The following is a 19,345-nucleotide window of genomic DNA, read 5'->3' on the forward strand; positions in this document are numbered from 1 at the left end:
AACATAATGTCCCACAGGTGTTCTATTGGGTTTAGGTCAGGTGAACGTGGGGGCCAGTCAATGGTATCAATTCCTTCATCCTCAAGGAACTACCTGCATACACTAGCCACATGAGGTCGGGCATTGTCGTGGACCAGGAGGAACCCAGGTCCCACTGCACCAGCGTAGGTTCTGACAATGGGTCCAAGGATTTCATCCCGATACCTAATAGCAGTCAGGGTGCCGTTATCTAACCTGTAGAGGTCTGTGCGTCCTTCCAGGGATATGCCTCCCCAGACCATCACTGACCCACCACCAAAGCGGTCATGCTGAATGATGTTGCGGGCAGCATAACGTTCTCCACGGCATCTCCAGACCCTTTCACGTCTGTCGCATGTGCTCAGGTTGAACTTGCTCTCATCAGGAAGAGCACAGGGCACCAGTGGTGTAGTTGCCAATTCTGGTGGTCTATGGCAAATGCCAATCGAGCTTTACGGTGCTGGGCAGTGAGCACAGGGCCCACTACAGGACGTCGGGCCCTCAGGCCACCCTCATGGAGCCTGTTTCTGATTGTTTGGTCAGAAACATTCACACCAGTGGCCTGCTGGAGGTCATTTTGTAGGGCTCTGGCAGTGCTCATCCTGTTCCTCCTTACACAAAGGAGCAGATACCGATCCTGCTGAGGGTTGAAGGACCTTCTACGGCCCTGTCCAGCTCTCCTGGAGTAACTACCTGTCTCCTGGAATCTCCTCCATGCGTCCAGGTACCGCAGTGATGCCCTGGTCCAGATCTGGGAGGAGATCCCCCAGGACACCATCCGTAGTGTCATTAGGAGCATGCCCCGACGTTGTCAGGCACGCGTACAAGCACGTGGGGGCCACACAAACTACTGAGAATCATTTTGAGTTGCTACAATGACATTTTAGCGAAATGGACCAGTGTGCTGCATCATTTTTTCACTTTCATTTTTGGGGTGTCTTTGATTTCCCCCCTCTATAGGGTGATCATTTTCATTTCTATCAAATTATGTGGCACCAATTTGTTACTAATACATCACCCACTTATTATCAGCAAAGATATTCAAGATCATTTTTCCCCCAGTTTAGATCTGATGTGTTTTCCAAGTGTTCCTTTAATTTTTTTGAGCAGTGTGTATCTTTGTTTTAATATTTCAGCTCTATGCTACTAAAATGACATTTATCCTCATCATATTATGAGTTTATTCTCGTAAAACGGTAGCTGTTTTTTTTCAATTTCTGTTGTCCCCCGACCCCCCCCCCCCAACTATTTCAACTTTCTTTTTTTAAATTTTCTTCTTGTAATTATGATTTTCCCATAATACTATTAACTTTAAATTTATTCCCATAAAATGCTTACTTTTTTCACAATCTAACTTTGCAAAAAATTCTAACTTCTATTCGTTGCTTTATTCGTTGCTTTGTTTCTCATAATCTGACTTTTTTTTTAATGTCTTTTTTTTCTTTAATTCAACTTCATGTTACTAAAATAAAGTTATTTGTCCTCATAATATTTCGAGTTTGTTGTGGTAAACTTTCTTTTGTTGAAATAAGTGCTTATAAAATCATGTACTAATACGAGTATCTGCTTTCCAGCTTCTCAACCCAAACTTCATCCAAGAAGGTGAGACCAAATATTTCATTTTATGTTGATGATGTATATTTTCATTTTATGTTGTTATAGTCATGACTATTCCAAGGTCACCTTGGAATAGGTACATACTGTACAGTGGTACCTTGGTTAACGTCCGCCTCGGTTAGCATGTTTTTTTGGTTAACATGCTAAAATTTTGGTTATCTTGTTTAGCGTCCAAAATACCGTGCGGTTTATTTATGCGGCCGTCATGGATCACGGGCACAAGATGAAATCTCTTGGGTTTTTTTCTCCATTTATATTCTCCATCTATAATAAACGGCAAAGTACATGTTTGCTCCTTCTAGAACGTTGATATTTAGTTTTGTGTATTTTTTTTACATTTTTGCAAATTGTGGGTACCCCCCCTCCCCCGACAAAACCAGGTAAAATTTTCAATTTTTAATGTAATTTTCAATGTTTAGTTCACTCAGTCCATTGATTTGTCATTTGTAATTATTTTGCATCATTTTCTGCATGTAAAACTATAATTGTCTTTAAAATGTTATTTGTGTTAACATTTTTGCGTGTCTGGATTTGCATTATTTTCTATGGGAAAATTTACTTTTGTTAGAGTCCGTTTTGGTTTGCGTTGAACCTTCTTGAATGGATTCATGGTGTTAACCAAGGCAACACTTTATTATGACTTTTTCTCTCAACCTATTTTTCCAAAATTAACAACTTGATTCTTTTCTTGTTTCTTACAATATTATGACTTCTTTATGCTGAAATTCTTTATGCTACTAAATGCTACTAAATTACATTATTTTTCTTCACGGTGTTACAAATTAATTTTTGTAAATTAAATTGGGACTTATTTCTCGTTAGAATACAACTCTTTTTCTGTCAATATTTTGACTTTATTGTCGTAAAATTACAACTGTTTTTTTTCCCATGTTCTGTTTTTTTTTTTTTTTATTTCCAACTATGTCAACGTTTTTCCAATAGATTTTCTTCTAAAAAATTGACATTTTTTACCATATTTTGTTTTTATTGCCATAATAGAATTACTTTTTCCCCAAACTAATTTCCAAAAATTACAAGTTTATTCTTTGTTTCTTTTTTTAAAACTTTTTTTTTTTTTCCCAACAAAACTACGTTAAAGCAATGTTAAATGGTCAGTTGTCCATTTGTCATTATGTTTGCATAATTTTCTGCATAATGTGTTTTTTGTTAACATTTTTGGGTGTCTGGAACAGATGAATTGGATTTACATTATTTTCTACAGGAAAATTTGCTTTGGTTAGAGTCCGTTTTGGTTTGAGTCGGACCTTCTGGAACGGATTCATGATGTTAACCAAGGCACTGCAGTAGTAATTAATCAACTCATTCAATACCAAAGACGGAGTTATACGTTTTTATAAAGCTGAACACCGGAGCCCAACAACCTATTTACTTCACTTCAGAGCAGTTTGGAGAAATCAAAACGGCCACAAGGTGGCAGAAGTGCATTTGATAAGAGCTCGGTAGGGACCATGTGAAGGGAAAATCACACATGACAGGAAGGAGGAAGTGAGAAAGCGCGGCAGAGTGTAGCGTGCAGAAGGTTACACATTGTAGGGACATTTTAACGCATGCACACACACACACACACACATACACACACACACATAAATAGTTCAGTTCTAAATGTGAAAATAGTAAATAGTTCATGGTGTTATATTTATATATTTTTTTTTATGTATAACAACCCCTTTTTTGTGTTGTTTATGTTGGTATAGTTGTTGAGGTATTTCAGCTGTCACAAAAGCAAAAAACATTCAATAAAAGTGAAAGTTATGCTTGAAATGTATCTTTTCACAAAAAGCTGGTTGTCTCCCTTTTTTACTCAGGAACTGATATTTTCCTGAAACTTACCTATGTTCTACTGCTGATTACTAAAGAACGGAAAACGGAAAAAACAACCTTTTTTTCCTGATGAAAGATGGGAGTCTAATGTTTCTTTTGGTAGGTTCCATGTTTATATAGCCATACAACACAATATTCCGTGTGCCTGGAAAGATCAGCCCAAATCCTTTAAAATGGCCGCTACTGAAAGGGTTGTCTTCCAGGTAGCACGTAAATGGGCTCCAAGTCATAGAGCTGACAGAGGCTGCTCATCTCGTCGATGAATTCAATGATTTTTCAGGTTATTAGCTTAGCATTCTGACTGTCCCGCACATACGGGTGAGTGTTGTCCGGCATTTTGGCTGCGTTAGCTGCCGTTGGACTGATGATCACACCGTGAGCCTCCAAAGCTCACCATACTCCGTCAAGTGTTTGTTCTTCAAAAGCTGTATTAAATGAAAGCTTTTTACCCCCCGCCAGATCAATCGATCGGAGCATCCTTAATTTTTCTTATATTATTTGAACTTGGAATATATCTATTTATTATACTGATATTGTCTCCACCCTCCCAGTGGCTCCTGAGTTCCTGGTCCCGCTCTCGGACGTGGCGTGTGCCTTTGGGGAGACGGTGGTTCTTTGCTGCAAAGTGTGTGGGCGACCCAAACCCTCTGTCACCCTGAAGGGACCCGACCAGAACCCGGTGACCAGCAACAGCCGCTTTGCCATTGACATCAGGTACCAGAGACACTCACGTAGCTTCTCCTCACATAACCTCATGTTTGCATCGTCTTCGTCTTCAGGGACACGGGGGACATCTTGTTGAAGATCTGCAACCTGATGCCGCAGGACACGGGCATCTACACATGTGTGGCCGTGAACGAGCATGGCTCTGCCTCCTCCTCTGCCTCCATCAAAGTGCAAGGTGACTGATGTGTAGGGGGCGCCAGAAACCACCGTTGATGATGTGACATGACACAACGAGTGTTTATTCCAGGTATCCCAGCAGCTCCCGGGAGGCCGGTGGCCCAGGAGGCCAGCAGCACGGCCGTGATGCTCCACTGGCCGCCGCCGGCTTCCTCCGCCCACTGTGCGGTCAGCAGCTACGCCGTGGAGTACCGACAAGAAGGTGCGTGCCCCCTATTTGCTTCCTTTCACCACGTTCTGATGCCGAGACCCACTTCTCCTGTCCTGTCCAGACTCGTTGTTATGGCAACAGATGGCCAGCAGCAGGGAGGAGTGTCTTCAGATCGACACCCTCATCCCCGGCGGGCACTACCAGTTCAGAGTGCGAGCTTCCAACCGCTGGGGGGTCGGCCCGCCGTCTGAGCCCTCTAATATGGTTTCTCTGTCCAGCTGCAGTATGTCGACACGCACACACACACGAGCGCTGCCGGGAATTATGGGCTCAAAGTCAAAAGTTTGGAGACACTTTATTATGTTATGGTATGAGAAAGTGTCTCCAAGCTTTCGTCAAAAGTCTCATTACTGGAGACGCCACTCGATCATGTTAACGCGTGAGAATATGATACTTCTGTTTCACACTTTCAATGCGTACACCTACTCGCTAAATGAGCAACACGGATCCCTCATGCTGCATCTTCTTTTTCTCTGGCAGAGGCGGTGCGTATGAGGTGTGTTGAAGGAAAAGTGCACTTTTTTTTCAAATTCTGCCCATCGTCCACAATCCTGATGTGAGACATGAACACACACGTCTTTCTCTTGGTGCATCCCCTTACGTGCATTAATTAGCTGCCTCTTTTTAGCTGTTTTTATATCTTTAGAACGCACAGAAAAGAAAACGATGTGTGTTCATGTCTCACATAAGGATTGTGGATGATGGGTAAAAATGTTTTTTAAAAGCCACTTCTCCTTTAAGAAGCAGAGTTAGGATGCAAACCGCCACAAGTCCCGTGACAATGTGCTTGTGATCGAGGGCAAAGAATTACGGCCAAATCTGTCCTGTGGCGGTCCAAATGTAAAACGTATAAATGAATGTGTGGGGAACACATATGCCAAACAACAGCTTATTAATATGCTAACCTTTCGGACATTTCCTGTGTAGACACCGCTTATGACGGAACAGGAATCGAGTGGAAGGAAAACTTTGAGTCGACTTTCTCCGAGATTACGGAGATCGGAAGGTAAAAACATTTAAGGAACGCGTACGCAAATGAAGTCCAAACAGCGATGGTGTGGTGAAAAATGTTGCCACCTTTTTGCTCTTTCTCCAGAGGACGTTTCTCGGTGGTGAGAAAATGTCTGAACAAGTCCACAAAGAAAGAGGTGAGGCATTGACGCACTTTTAGCCCTTTTTTAAACTCCTTTTTTTGTAAGTTAATTATGGTTACGCATTTCAAGATTGTGCAAGCCATTACTGTCCTGTGGTGTATTTTCTTTGGTGTAAAATTAATTCTTACTAGTTGGCATTATTATGTTTTTCTTTCAGAAAAATTTTAATTGCTTACATAAAATTTTTTTGCATTCAAATGTAAAATACCAATTGTAATGACTACATTTATGTAATGAATGCCGTGTGGCATTTTTTGGTGTAAAATGAATTTTTGTTAGTAAACATAATTGATTAATATCATATAGAATGAATATTATTCTATAATATTATTCCAAATGACAAAACAATAATTTTTTCATTCAAATGTAACAAAAAGACACTTTTTTAATGAATACATTCATGTAATGAATGCCATGTGTTGTTTGTTGTGTGTAAAATGAATTCTTATTCGTCATTTTTATTATTATTACATTTTTCTCTGTTAATTTTTTGCATTAAAATGTAAAAAAAAATCAATTGTAGTGGAAAATGTAATGTCCTATGCTGTATTTTATGGTGTAAAATTATTAGTACTACTACTATTATTTATAGTAGTTATTTTGTCTATTAATGATTTAGTTATTATTGCATTATTTTATTTATTTAAAATTATTAAATCTGTTTTGTAATTTTTGCATTTAAATCTAAAAAAATAACTACTGTGCTGTATTTTTTGTGTGAAATTATTTCTTGCTTTTAGCAATTATTTTAAGCGGGGTTTTTTTGTGGTTTTGTCATTTTTTAATAAAAATGGGGAAAAAAAAAATGTAATAAATACATTTCATGTAATAAAAGTCCTGTGCTGTATTTTTTGGTGCAAAATTAATTATTGCTATTAGGCCTGTCACGATAACAAATTTTGCTGGTCGATAATTGTCCTACAAATTATCGTTGATAATCGATATTATCAGCAACATGTTTTGAAACTATTTTTTCATGACTGTCATGAGAGGTGTAATTCACATTAGAACCACTAGATAGTACTCGAGTATAGTGTATCTAAGTGAGCCACATTAACTTGACACAGAAGTTAAGTTGCCTGCATGTATGTTGTTTAAAATGTATGCCATGAAACCGGATTGAATGGTTGCATTTCTTTTGCAACGTAGCAAGCGACACTGTCTGTAAACGTGAACCATTTTGCACAGTTTTTTTAATATTTCTTTTGCCGACCAAACGCCTTAGTAAGTGTTTTGACTGTCGGAGCCCAATTTCCCCAGTTGATAAAACCGTCCGTGTCGGACGTCGGTGTTCCTTCTGTATAAAACCGAAATATTCGCACACCAGGGCGGTTGGCTGTGGCATTCGCCTCAGAAACCACTCATCATTCATGGGCTAACTGCTAACCCCCTGTATCCATTCACTAGTAGCCTCGCCTCCACAAAGAGGCTGAATGAAAGGAGATGATGGTTCACTCTGTCTGTTCATTCCACTATAGAACCAATGCACACAGACAGATGCAGAGTGAACCCTCTTGTCATGCAGCCTGTGTGGCACAGAGAGGCAAACAGATGAAACACACGCATACATGTCCATTTGTTGACTGTGTCATAAAGATCCACCTGTTTGTTTTTTTTTTTAATCGTTTGATTTATCGATTATAGTGACAGGCCTAATTGTTATTAATAGTAGCAGCAATAATCATCGGCATTATTCATTTATTTATTTCTGTCATTTTGTTTGCGCTGCCTGCATCTGTTGTCAGGTTGCGGTGAAGTTTGTGAGCAAGAAGATGCAGAAGAAGGAGCAGGCGGCCCACGAGGCCGACATCCTCCAGCATGTCCACAATCACCAGCTGGTGGCGCTGTTGGACACCTACGAGTCGCCCACGTCGCTGATGCTGGTCCTGGAACTGTAAGATGATGTCAATAAACTACGACACGGATGACCTCAAAAATGATTTCATGTAAATATTTGGATATTTTCGGATGTTTCAGGCTTGAGGACGGGCGTCTCCTGGATTACCTGGTCGCCCATGACGAGCTAATGGAAGAGAAGGTGGCCTTCTTCATGAGAGACATATTAGAAGCCCTGCAGCACCTTCACACCTGCAGAGTTGCACACTTAGACCTGAAGGTAAGAATGCAATCTTTGACGTCCGCTGACCGTCATCGTCTTGTTGGCTTCAGTTTTTTACCGGCGACATCTTTTGGTTTGATGAGAGGTCTGATTCTTCTTTTTCCAGCCTGAGAACATCATGGTGGACCTCCACTCTCCCAACCCGTGCATAAAGCTCATTGACCTCGGAGACGCTGTCCAGCTGTCCGCTCACCGCCGCTACGTCCACCTGCTCCTCGGAAATCCAGAGTTCGCAGCGCCTGAGCTCATCTGCGGCACCCCAGTGTCCGTCGGCACCGACGTGTGGAGCGCGGGCGTCTTGGCGTATGTCATGCTCAGCGGTGTGTCGCCATTTCTGGATGAGTCACCCGAGGAAACCTGTGTCAACATTTGCCGCCTGGACTTCTGTTTCCCGGATGACTACTTCCAGGGTGTGAGCCAGGCGGCAAGGGATTTTGTGACGGCGGCACTCCAGCAGGATCCCAGGAAGAGGCCGAGCGCTACTTCCTGTCTACAGCACCCGTGGGTGGGTCGTGGGGGCGCGCACGGTGGGGAGTATTCCAAGATGCCTCTGGACACGACGCGATTGGCAACGTTTATCGACCGAAGGAGACAGCTGCACGATATTCGGCCTATCACAAACATCAAGGGACTGGTGAGCATCAGTATGGGGAACTCGCTATGACAAGCTTTTGAACTCTCAATGAAAGGTCACCTTTTTATAGATTGAACAGATAAGATGTGTCTTGTGGGTGGAAAAATCCTAGATATGTCTCCTGTGCCCAGCCTTTCCCAATATCTCTGATTCTGTAACCGAGGTCCCACGAGCTGACTGCAGTCCAAAGATATTAGCCTTTAGTTTCAAAGACACTGTGAGGGATCATGGAACGAAGAAGTGGGTTGATTTTGCTCTCTGGTCCTTGAATCTGCTAGACAGTACTTGTATCCACGCTCATGAGACTGTGGTGGTTTGTTGCCAGTGGAATCGTCCCCACCGAAGGAGAATGCTGTCAGTCAAAGGCAAAGGAGAGGCGATCTTCCTCCTCGTGTTCTTAAACTCAGGCACAGTTATTTCAAGGACAACAAGCTGTTTCTTGGCTACACTGGGATCACAACTAAGGAATCCTCTGTAGCAGAATTGTTGTCCAGCGGAATTGCCATCATCTGAGGAGAACGTTCAAAAGAAAAGAGGTGATCATTGTCGCTGGCAAACAGGACTGCAGTTGCTTTACCTAAGAACAACAATATTGTTGCCCAGGGACACTGACATCTGCAGTGACGAGGCTTTGGTAGACTTCAATCCTGTGGCATCTACCCCATCTGAGAAGGTAGTTACTCAAGGACTAAAAGGAGGGAGACAAGCTTTGTTTCTTGTCCTTGACACTGCGGGTTTATTGCACTGAAGGACAACTTGCAGTTAGTGCACATCGGGACACTTGGGCAGCACTTGGTTCTGCACCAAGGCATCTTGAGCGGCACTAAAGGAAAGAGGTGATTCTTGTCTCTGGTCCTTAAATCCGAACAGTTGTTTTACCTAAGGGACAACATGTGGGACATGAGACAAGGGGCACTAGAACGAAGCTTGCAGTACTGATTAAACTTTGGAAGTCTTCTGTCCAGCGGAATGATCACCATCTGAGGAGAAGGTTACTTGGACAAAAGGACCAAGTGTATTGTGATTGTCTCAAGCCCCTGAACGTGCTGAGCAATTTGCTTCCGTACACTTGAACTGTGCTTTGATCTCTACCGAGGCGTCTTCATTGTCTGCTGGACACCTGAGGGGCAGAGTCGATCGTTGTCTGTGGTCCTTAAGACCACCTAAAGACTTGCTCAGGTACTGGATCAATACTGATGAGGCCTCAGTAGTGAACGTTCCACTCAAAACGAGAACATTCTTGAAAAATACTGTAGTTTGTATTGTTTTGTAAAACCCCTTTTTACGTAAGATGTAGGGTACTGTTTGCCTTGTAATTGGTAAATGTCCTCCTCTGTCTCATTTTAGGGGGTCCAAACAGGCCGAACAAAAGCTGCCCCAACAATCTTCTGACAGTGGGAAAGAACACGGAGGAAACACGGCTATCTCTTAGTGCAAACATTGCTAAAACATGACAGACTGAACGTTAATAGTGGTAACTCTGAATGGCAGACAAAACACTTAACCAAGCAGCTATTATACCCAGTCAACAGCTTTGGCTGCTAACCAAGAGCTTACGTATGGAAAGCAAGCAGCTCAAGCCTTTCCTCCATGACTAGAAAAATATTGTCAATGCTGTGCAATCTTTAAGCTAACATTTTGGTCTTTGAGTGCTGGAGTGATGTGAGCATGACCGTGTCCTGTTGGGTTGTCCTTCGTATGGCCCCTCAGGTAATTTAGCAGTGGACCAACGCTACGGTACATTGCATTTCTGGGTCTTCATAAGAGTTTTTTTTGTGCGCAGGTTGCAGTTTTATTGGGAACATATTCCAATTGTGTGTGTTTATAACCGTGCTTGAAATCTCAACATGGGCCAAAAATGGTATCTCTGTCTTGAATTGTGACTCATTTCTGACATTTCTTTGTCAGTAAGTGTTTAAATCGGTATACCGACTGTCGTAGACCAAGTTGGACGCTGGGTAGAGCTACTAGGTGGTTACCGTTCACTTTAAAAATGGAAGTGTAGAACATCATTACAAACATTATAAAGGACTGGATCCACAACACGAGCACTGAATGCTGAATTAATATTTAGGATTTGATTTGAGGATTTGAGCTCTCAATTTAACGGTCCCACATGTTCCCACCCTCACCGATGGTCATGAGCTTTGGGTTGTGACCGAAAAGAACGAGATTGCGGATACAAGCGACTGAAATGAGTTTCCTCCGTAGGGTAGCTGGACTCACCCTAAGAGACAGGGTGAGAAGCTCTGTCATCCGGGAGGAGCTCAGAGTAGAGCTGCTGCTCCTTCACATCGAGAGGAGCCAGTTGAGGTGGCTCGGGCATCTAGTCCGGATGCCTGCCGGACGCCTCCCTGGTGAGGTGTTCAGGGCATGCCCAGCCGGGAGAAGGCCCTGGGGCAGACCTAGGACACGCTGGAGGGATTATGTCTCACAGCTGGCCTGGGAACGCCTTGGTGTCCTCCCGGTGCAACTGGAGGAGGTGGCCGGGGACCGCTACTGAGACTGCTGCCCCCACTACCTGGACCCGGAGAAGTGGAGGAAAATGGACAGATGGATGGATTTGATTTATATTTATGATTTGTCAAATGAACAGAACCGTTTTCTCCAAATCCAAGGACATAAACTGATCTTTAAGTCCACAAAGGGAGCATGGACTGGTCCGTTAGGGTCTACAGGATGAACTGTACTTCAACACACGCAAGTTGGGAAATACCACTGATTCCCGTACTTTTATGAACACTGAAATACCAAGGAGACTTAACCCTAGCTTGTATCAATGTTTACACTTGCACCAAAAACTGTGTGGTGTCTTAGTTAGAACTTACAGTAGAATCAGGGACACTGTGCATGTAAATCTGTTTCCAGGACCACTTGAACATGTCCTGCACGGTTTTTCTACCTGCGTCCATTTGGCTGGTAGTAGTTGGTCTGCGTTTACGACCATTGAATGTAATTGCTTGTAAGAATGTGTCTGCAGCTGCTTTCTTTCACAGAATGAAGTGTGTCGTGCTTCACATAGCAGGTGATCGGTCCAGGGTGTTTTCAACCCAAGTAGGCTGGCTCCCCCTCCCCGGTTGTTACCCTGAATAGGATGGATGTTTACCGCGTTTTGTACTTGAGCATTTACTTGACGATCGATGTTGGCGATAAAGCGATGACGTTGATGCATCGTTAGGCTTTGTGCTGTGAGCATTCAAATTTGTCTGTCTCTGCATCCCGCCGCCATCTTCTTGACCAACCATCAAGCCTGCCGGTTTGTTACTCTTTACTAATAAAAACCTTGCTTATTTAGATTTACATCTGTCTCTGCTTTTACTTTGAAAGCAAATGTTGGCTCTCACTGCAAAGTACAACCACAAGAATAAGATAATAATATGCATGTATTTGTTTTCATTTTACTGGTTGACCTCTAGGTGGCAGCACACATACATTGAATAGATCTGCTGGCTTCCTTCTGGGTTTAATGCCAGGAAATGAACAGAAGCACATTGAAGTGTGAGAATGCCCCCCCGATTCACTGTACACACTAAATAACATTATACTTATCAAGATGCTCTATCTACATATCATTTTCCAGTACCCCCACCCAAAAATGAATTTGCCATAGTTTTTGACGCTGTCACTTCAGGTACTTGAATGCTTTTTAGAAACCTTCCTGACCTTCCACGCCCTTCGGACCCAACTGACCCACCTTTGTCTGTACCTCACATCTTACTGGAATCACTTTGTGTATGACATTAACTGGAATAAGGTATGGATGGTTCCTCACACGTACCTCCTCATGAACAAGGTATCGTTCACAATCATTCACAAATACTATCCTGCTCGCCACTTCATGACCAAATTTAGGAGGGATATTAATATGGGCTGCTCTTTTTGTGGGGACTACCCAGAGACTGTCTTACATCTTTTCTGGCATTGTCCACACTCCCAAAAGCTGTGGAAGGACTGCATCAGATTCATTGTCCATCACATCTTCAAGGACTTTGTAGTGGGAAAATGTTTGTTGCTTTTATAGGAGATCGAAGAAAGAAGAAAAGGCTTTTTTCTTGTAATCTACTGATTATTCTGGGCAAATTTTTCATCCAAGGATGCAAATTTAGCAGTAAAAAGCCCAATTTCATTTTTTTCCTCAAAATGATGAACAATACATTCAATTTATAAACAAATCTGACAACAAAAAGGCTCTAAAAACATTAGCAATTTGTTCTGATTTAAATGCTATTATTCGATGTAACCCCTGGCTGTGTTGTTTGATTTCTGATATTTGTATACATTTTTTGTATACTTGTTTAAGATTTGCAAAATTACAGCACACTAATTTTGTTTTTTTTAACACGGAACGCAATAGGTCCTGCGCATGCGCGAGGACTACGTCACTCCCTCCTTTAGCTAATTTTTTCACAACGCTTCTGCGACATCGCATGCTAGTTATTTTTATTATTATTATTTAAATTCATGAACATAAATGGTCAATAAACATACTGGGGGGTTGTTTTTTTATTAGTGGGTCTTGTTAAAATACCTGGTTAGCGTGCGGATTTTTTTATGGTTTTATGACATCCACCAAGATTGAGCGATGTAAACGTCATATCCGGTTACATATAACATACATAAATACATTAAAACGCAGTGATATTTCAATGTAAATAACCATAAAGAGAGTGCAATTATGTATTCATCTAGAGGATTCTACGTAGAAAAAAAATATGATGGGTAAAAAAAAAAAAACGAACTTTGTGCGATAACGCAAAATTGTTTTGCGAGGGAACGCAAAAAAGACTGTGGTAAAGCTGGAAACATATTCACACATTCAAACTTCCGAAGTCATTAACTCCCAAGTGAATAGTTCTAACACAGTAAACCATACCGCTTTCCAACCGTGGCAACACAGACAAACAGCTACAAACCAGTTTTTATCAAAACGAGCCGTCCTCTGTGCAGTCTGACTTATATTGATCTCAGTTTTGCGTTCCCTCGCAAAGTTCGTTCTCTTTTTTTAACTCTTTTTTTTCTCCATGCTTGAGTTCCGGGTACGTATTGCGTAGTGACACGGCTCAACGCTCGATGCAGCATCATACTGTATGTCTATGATTCTGGGTGTCATACAGTATAGTGCGTTTGTCATGTTGTTACACCTCACGGCCTCTAGATGGCACTAATGTGTGTGTGACATCTATAGAGTATGTCTGTCTGATGTATGGTGGAGTGCTCAGTTGAGCTGTCGCTGTGAAAAGATGTGCCGCCCTCTGTGCAATAAAGCCACCAGCTAAAAGCTACGTTTTGTCTTTGTTTTGGTAGATATATGAAGATATCACACTGCGCAATACGTACCCGGAACATAATCGGTTCAACTGGGTTCTACGCATGTGCAGAACGCGTCTACATCCGTCGATCTAGTTTACGGCAGCAAGCAATATAAGTCTCCCCTCCACTCCCAAAAACGTGAAGCTGGATAGAAATTTGAGAAATAACAACATAATCTTTTTGTTGTTATATCATATCCATGTGCAAGTGGACAATTTATAAGCACTCTTTTCTTTGGTCCCTAAATTATTTTACGTTTTTTTTGCTACTGAAAAAAAATACACACAAAAGCATTTGCTAGGAAGATACGTTTGGATGGATGGCATTTCCCCGTTTAGTAAAAAACTATCGAGTCCTCTAGATTAATCAATCATTGCACTGTGCTTACGGTTGTTTACACTGAAATATCACTGCATTTTGTGTGTTTTATATTTTTACGTATGTTACACGTAACCGGATATGACGTTTACATCTGCGCTACGTGCAGTTTTTACGTAGCTCAGTCTTGGTGGATGTCATAAGACTATCCAAACATCCCCGTGCTAACCATGTATTTTAACAAGAGTCGCTTCTAAAATACCCTCCCAACATATTACATATATGGAATATGGTTATTTACCATTTATGTTCATACAAAAAAAAACTACCACAGCACATGACGTCGCAGAAGCGCTGTCTTAAAAATTAGCGGAAGGAAGAAGTGATGTAGTCTTCGCGCATGCACGGCTTCGGTTGCGTTCCGGGTACCAACTGAGCAGTGACACTGGGAAGGACACTTCCTCGTTGTCACGAGATGCGTTCATGGACACTTCGAAAATCACAAGAACGTCTTTATGACGTTCTTGTGATTCGTCTATGTGTGGTCTAAATGAACAGAAAGACGACGAAAACAGTAAGTGGATATTCTTACGTCTCAAGGAACTCAAACAATCCATCAATGAACTAATTCAAAAACAATACAAGCAGTTGATGTGAGACTGTTGCACCCACAAACCCGACCCAGATGAACGGAGGAAGATGGTTGGATGGATGGATAGGTGAAATTTTACAGAAATAAAATGTTCATTTTTTTTATTATGAAGTCGTCATATTATCAGTATAAAACTGTATTTAAAAAAAAAACTTAAAATCTTAGATTTGTAGTTTTTTTAGCATAGTGTCATAATTTTACAAGAAAAAAAATTCAAGAGATATTTTTAAAATTCTTTTGACAATATAGGTGAAATTTTACATGAATAAATTGTTTTGTTCATAATGTCGTAATCTTATGAGAATATTTTTTTTCTTTTTTTTTTAGAATAAACTTGTAATCTTCCAAGAATAAAATTGTATTTTTTTCTAGAATATTGTAAAAAAAAAATATATATATATATATATATATATATTGAGAATATTGGTGATGTACATCGATAATTTTTTTTTGTTAGAAAAAAGTCGTAATCTTATGAGAATAAAATTGTTCTTTTAAATAAAATAAACCTGTAAATTTACAAGAATAAAATCGTTTTTTTTTTTAGAATTTTGTAAAAAATTATTTTGAGAATATAGGTGAAATTTTACATGAATAAAATGGGGTGGAGGGCGAAGAAAAAAGTTGTAATCTTAGGAGAATAAAATTGTATGTTAAAAAGATTTGAATACACCTCACGGTGATACTTGGACACGTCATCAGTGATAAACCCGGGGTCATAGGGTGTTTTGGGTCTTTAATCATCAGACACCCTTGCCCGGGCGACCCAACCGAGATTGATCAGATCCCGGCTTGTGTCCAAGTAGCGCACCACGGATCCACAACCCCCGGGAGGCCTTTTCTGCGGCCTCAAGGATGTTCTTGGTGGCTTTCTTTGACTGCAGTCCTCTAACTCCAAGGAGTTTGAACACTCGCTGTAGTGAGTGGCCTGCGAAACCTCTGCAACCGATTTCGACTGGTTCACAGCAGGCTTTCCAGCCTTTGGTCCGGCACTTCGTAATGAGCTCAGAGTATTTGGCCCTCTTACGCTCATTGACTTCCTCGACCCGGTCTTCCCAGCGAACTGTCAGCTCCAATGGCACCACCTGCTTAGTTGACTCTGATGTCAGCACCATGTCTGGCCACAGCGAGGTGGTAGAAATGTCTGCCGGGAACTTTAGTTGCCTTCCCAGGTCCACTTGGAGCTGCCAGTCACGAGCGGTGGTGAGAAGCCCTCCTGTGGTGTTGAGCTGGTGGCTTACCCTCTGCCCTGCTCTGATGAATGTGATTGATTGCTTTGGGGTGACCTGGGACTTGCTGTACTGTATCGCAGCGCAGATCGAATCTGCCAAGGCTTTTAAAACTTGGTCGTGGCGCCAGCGATACCGCCCCTCCCCTAGAGCCTTTGGGCAACAGCTCAGGATGTGCTCCAAGGTTCCCCTCCTCTGGCAAAGCTTGCACTCTGGGGTGTCTGCCAGGCTCCAGGTGTGCAGATTAGCTGGACTTGGAAGGACGTCATACACTGACTGTATGAGGAACTTTGTTCGCTCTCCAGAGCTCTGCCCAGGATAGTTTGCGCGGTTCCACATGCTACCACCTTGTCCACGCCCCCTGCCTGGACATGCCAACCATCCTGCAGCAGCGTTGTTCCTCCACCTCTGCCCAGATCTCATTTTGGACAAGTCGGCGCTTCTCATTGCCGCGAGCCTGGTCGTACCGTGGCCTGGGAAAGCTGCCAAGGCCTGCCCTACCCATTGCCACGGTTCCCACCAAGGTCTTGTGTCTCAGCCGCACCTCTGCCCTGCCCACGGCTTCTTGTGCCTGCCACTTCCTTCCAGTTTTAACCACAATCCCTGTCGATGCCACCTTGATGTCTGTGGAGTCCCTGTACATCAACACCTCTCTGGATCGGGTGACCTTGAACTCCTCTGAAAGTCCACTGAGGGGGAGGTGCAGCTTGGTGGAATGGCCATATAAGGCGATGCTGCTCAGGGACCGAGGGAGCCCCAGCCATCTCCTGAGAAACTGGCTGATGGTCCTCTCTAGTGCTTCTACAGTTGTTATTGGTACCTCATAGACTAACAGGGGCCAGAGTATCCTGGGCAGGACACCGTGCTGGTACATCCAGGCCTTAAATTTTCCTGGGAGACCCGATTTGTCTATGGCTGTGAGCCAAGAAGTCAGGTCGCTCTTCGTCTGCAGCACAGCTGCTGCATCCTTCAGGGAGCTGTCAAAGATTTTGCCCAGGCTCTTGACAGGTTTTTCAGTCACCGTTGGAATCTTGATCCCTCCAAGTGCAAAGTGGAAATGATCAGCCACCTTACCCTTCCTCAGGACCAGAGACCTGGATTTTGCTGGCTTGAAGCTCATCTTTGCCCAGGAGATGAGCTGTTCAAGCCCCTGAAGGAGCCACCTGCACCCAGGAACAGATGTAGTCATCACTGTCAAGTCGTCCATAAAGGCCCTTATGGGGGGCTGCCGGGTCCCTGATCTTGATTTTGGACCTCTGCATTCAACCTCTGCGGACTTGACAATCATGTTCATGGCCAAGGAGAATAATGACACCGAGACTGTACAGCCGGTGATTATCCCCTTCTCTAGGCGGTGCCAGCCAGATGCTACTTTATTGGAGGAGACTCTTGCACTGAAATCGTCGTAATAGTCCATGATGAGGTTGCAGATCTTCCCAGGATCGTGGTATCTTGTCAATGCTGTCTCGACAAGCTTGTGTGGGATGGCTCCATAGGCGTTGGTTAGGTCAAGCCAGACAGTTGCCAAGTCTCCTTTGCCTTCCCTTGCGTCACCACTCCTGTATGCTCCAAGCACCCAGGCACTCCTGGAACTCCCCCCTTCTGGATTTAAAAAAATAAACATGTAATTTTACAAGAATATAACTGTATTTTTTCAAGAATTTTTGTAAAATTCTTTTGAGAATCTAAGTGAAATTATACATGAATACAATTTTTTTTTGAGAATAAGGTTGTAATGTTATGAGAATATATTTTTTTTAATAAACTTGAATTGGAGGGTTTTGTTTTTAATGAAGATGTAATTTTACAAGAATGAAATAGTATTTTTTAGAAGAATACATTTCTCACGAATGAGGTCATAACCTTTTGAGAATAATGTCTTTTTTCAAGAATTAGTTTGAGGTTATTTTGAGAATATAGGTGAAATGTGACATAATTAAACTGTTCTTTTTTTATTATAAGGTGGTAAATAAAAAATAAACTCGTAATAGAATTGAGTTGTAGAGTGTTTTTTTTTCTTATAAAGCTGTTTTGGGGCAAAGTCATAATTTTACAAGAATAAAGTTAGATTTTTTTCTAGAATTTTTTTTTATTCTTTTGAGGATATAGGTGAAATTTTACATCAATAAAGTATTTTTTGAGAAACAAGTCGTAATCTGACAAGAATAAATAGCATTTTTTTGTCACTAATAGTGTTTTTTTGGTAAAATTCGTTTTTTAAAGATTTTCTTGTGCAGGACATGAAAGCTAAAGGCGAGGCGCCGTGGCGAAAAGGGGGCTTTTTGTGTGATGAGGACCCGAGCGGGGGTCAAGTCACCAAAGCTTCTTTTCTGCACGAGTGCCCCTGCTGCCACTCATGCTTAGACAGCATTAGCGGCCTTTCGGCGACAACGGATGTTTTGTCCCTTGGCCCTGACGGCCTTCCTTCGTATCCCACCTCACACCACCCCACCCCCAACCCAGTAGTCGTCCCTCCTTAGCTCTCTATGGCTGTTCTGTGGGCCACACAGTCAGGAGAGGTGGAAGACCGGGGTTTTCTTCCTTCCTTCCTCCCACGTTCCAAAAACATGCCTGTCAGGTTCACTGGCGACTCTAAATAGTCCATAGGTATGAATGGTTGTTTGTCTATATGAGCTCTGCTATTGGCTGGCCACCAGTCCAGGCTGTACCCCGCCTCTCGCCCCAAGTCAGCTGGGATAGGCTCCAGCATACCCCTGCCACCCTAGTACACACGAGTGTGTGTGCATAGTAAAACAGTGTGTATTTATGTGTGTGGATGGGAAAAAGCTCCCACCAAAGGCTGCCGTGACTGCTCTTGATATGCTAAAGAGCCATGATGAATGTCCACAAAAGACATGGCAGCACCTTCGAGACGCAGCAGGCTTGGGAAATGGCAGCATGTCAGGTCAGTGTGTGTCTGGGAGGGGGCACTGACAGCCACATTCCTTGCAATACAGTCCCCAAAAAGTGGTTCAGTTTAGAGTTCCGCAAGTCATAAGTCAACAATATGTCACGCCAGCATTACCTATGAAACACCACTAGGTGACAGTATGGCGCTGTTCCATCACGTGTCTGTCAAATGTTACTTTAGTTGACTTGTATTTTGTAACTTCCACGTGTATATACTGTATATATGTACTGTATATGCTTTTATTGATACATGTATAGTGTTCATTTTTACCCGTTTATTAGGGCACGAGCACCTTTTTTTAAATTATTCCATGACTTTCCTTCCATTTTTGAGGGACTTTGCAAGAGCGTCTGGTCTGGCGAAAAGCACCAAACACCATCTCCGAACAATTTCAGAAAAACAGCATAAATGTAAAAAAAAAAAAAAA

At 42.4% G+C, this 19,345-nt stretch overlaps 1 protein-coding gene and 1 pseudogene across 4 annotated transcripts in view; one reads left to right on the forward strand and one right to left on the reverse strand.

Moving 5' to 3' along the window:
* Window positions 1–11,798, forward strand: part of kalrna (kalirin RhoGEF kinase a) — a 196,654-nt gene extending 184,856 nt beyond the window's left edge. For 3 of the 4 annotated variants that reach the window (XM_054787409.1, XM_054787410.1, XM_054787411.1), the window contains 11 exons: window positions 1,593–1,620; window positions 4,029–4,191; window positions 4,257–4,378; window positions 4,451–4,582; window positions 4,653–4,814; window positions 5,519–5,597; window positions 5,688–5,739; window positions 7,491–7,639; window positions 7,723–7,861; window positions 7,971–8,498; window positions 9,846–11,798. In XM_054787409.1, coding sequence (XP_054643384.1) covers window positions 1,593–1,620; window positions 4,029–4,191; window positions 4,257–4,378; window positions 4,451–4,582; window positions 4,653–4,814; window positions 5,519–5,597; window positions 5,688–5,739; window positions 7,491–7,639; window positions 7,723–7,861; window positions 7,971–8,498; window positions 9,846–9,890 — 1,599 coding nt within the window. In that variant the 3' untranslated portion in view covers window positions 9,891–11,798. Of the gene's footprint in view, window positions 1–1,592; window positions 1,621–4,028; window positions 4,192–4,256; window positions 4,379–4,450; window positions 4,583–4,652; window positions 4,815–5,518; window positions 5,598–5,687; window positions 5,740–7,490; window positions 7,640–7,722; window positions 7,862–7,970 lie in introns of all 4 variants that reach the window. The other variant, XM_054787412.1, reaches the window with a different exon arrangement.
* Window positions 11,799–15,521: 3,723 nt separating this feature from the next.
* LOC129187278 (uncharacterized) lies at window positions 15,522–17,867 on the reverse strand (annotated as a pseudogene).
* Window positions 17,868–19,345: the final 1,478 nt, after the last annotated feature.

The sequence above is a fragment of the Dunckerocampus dactyliophorus genome, chromosome 9 (assembly GCF_027744805.1).
Source record: "Dunckerocampus dactyliophorus isolate RoL2022-P2 chromosome 9, RoL_Ddac_1.1, whole genome shotgun sequence".
Taxonomy (NCBI): domain Eukaryota; kingdom Metazoa; phylum Chordata; class Actinopteri; order Syngnathiformes; family Syngnathidae; genus Dunckerocampus; species Dunckerocampus dactyliophorus.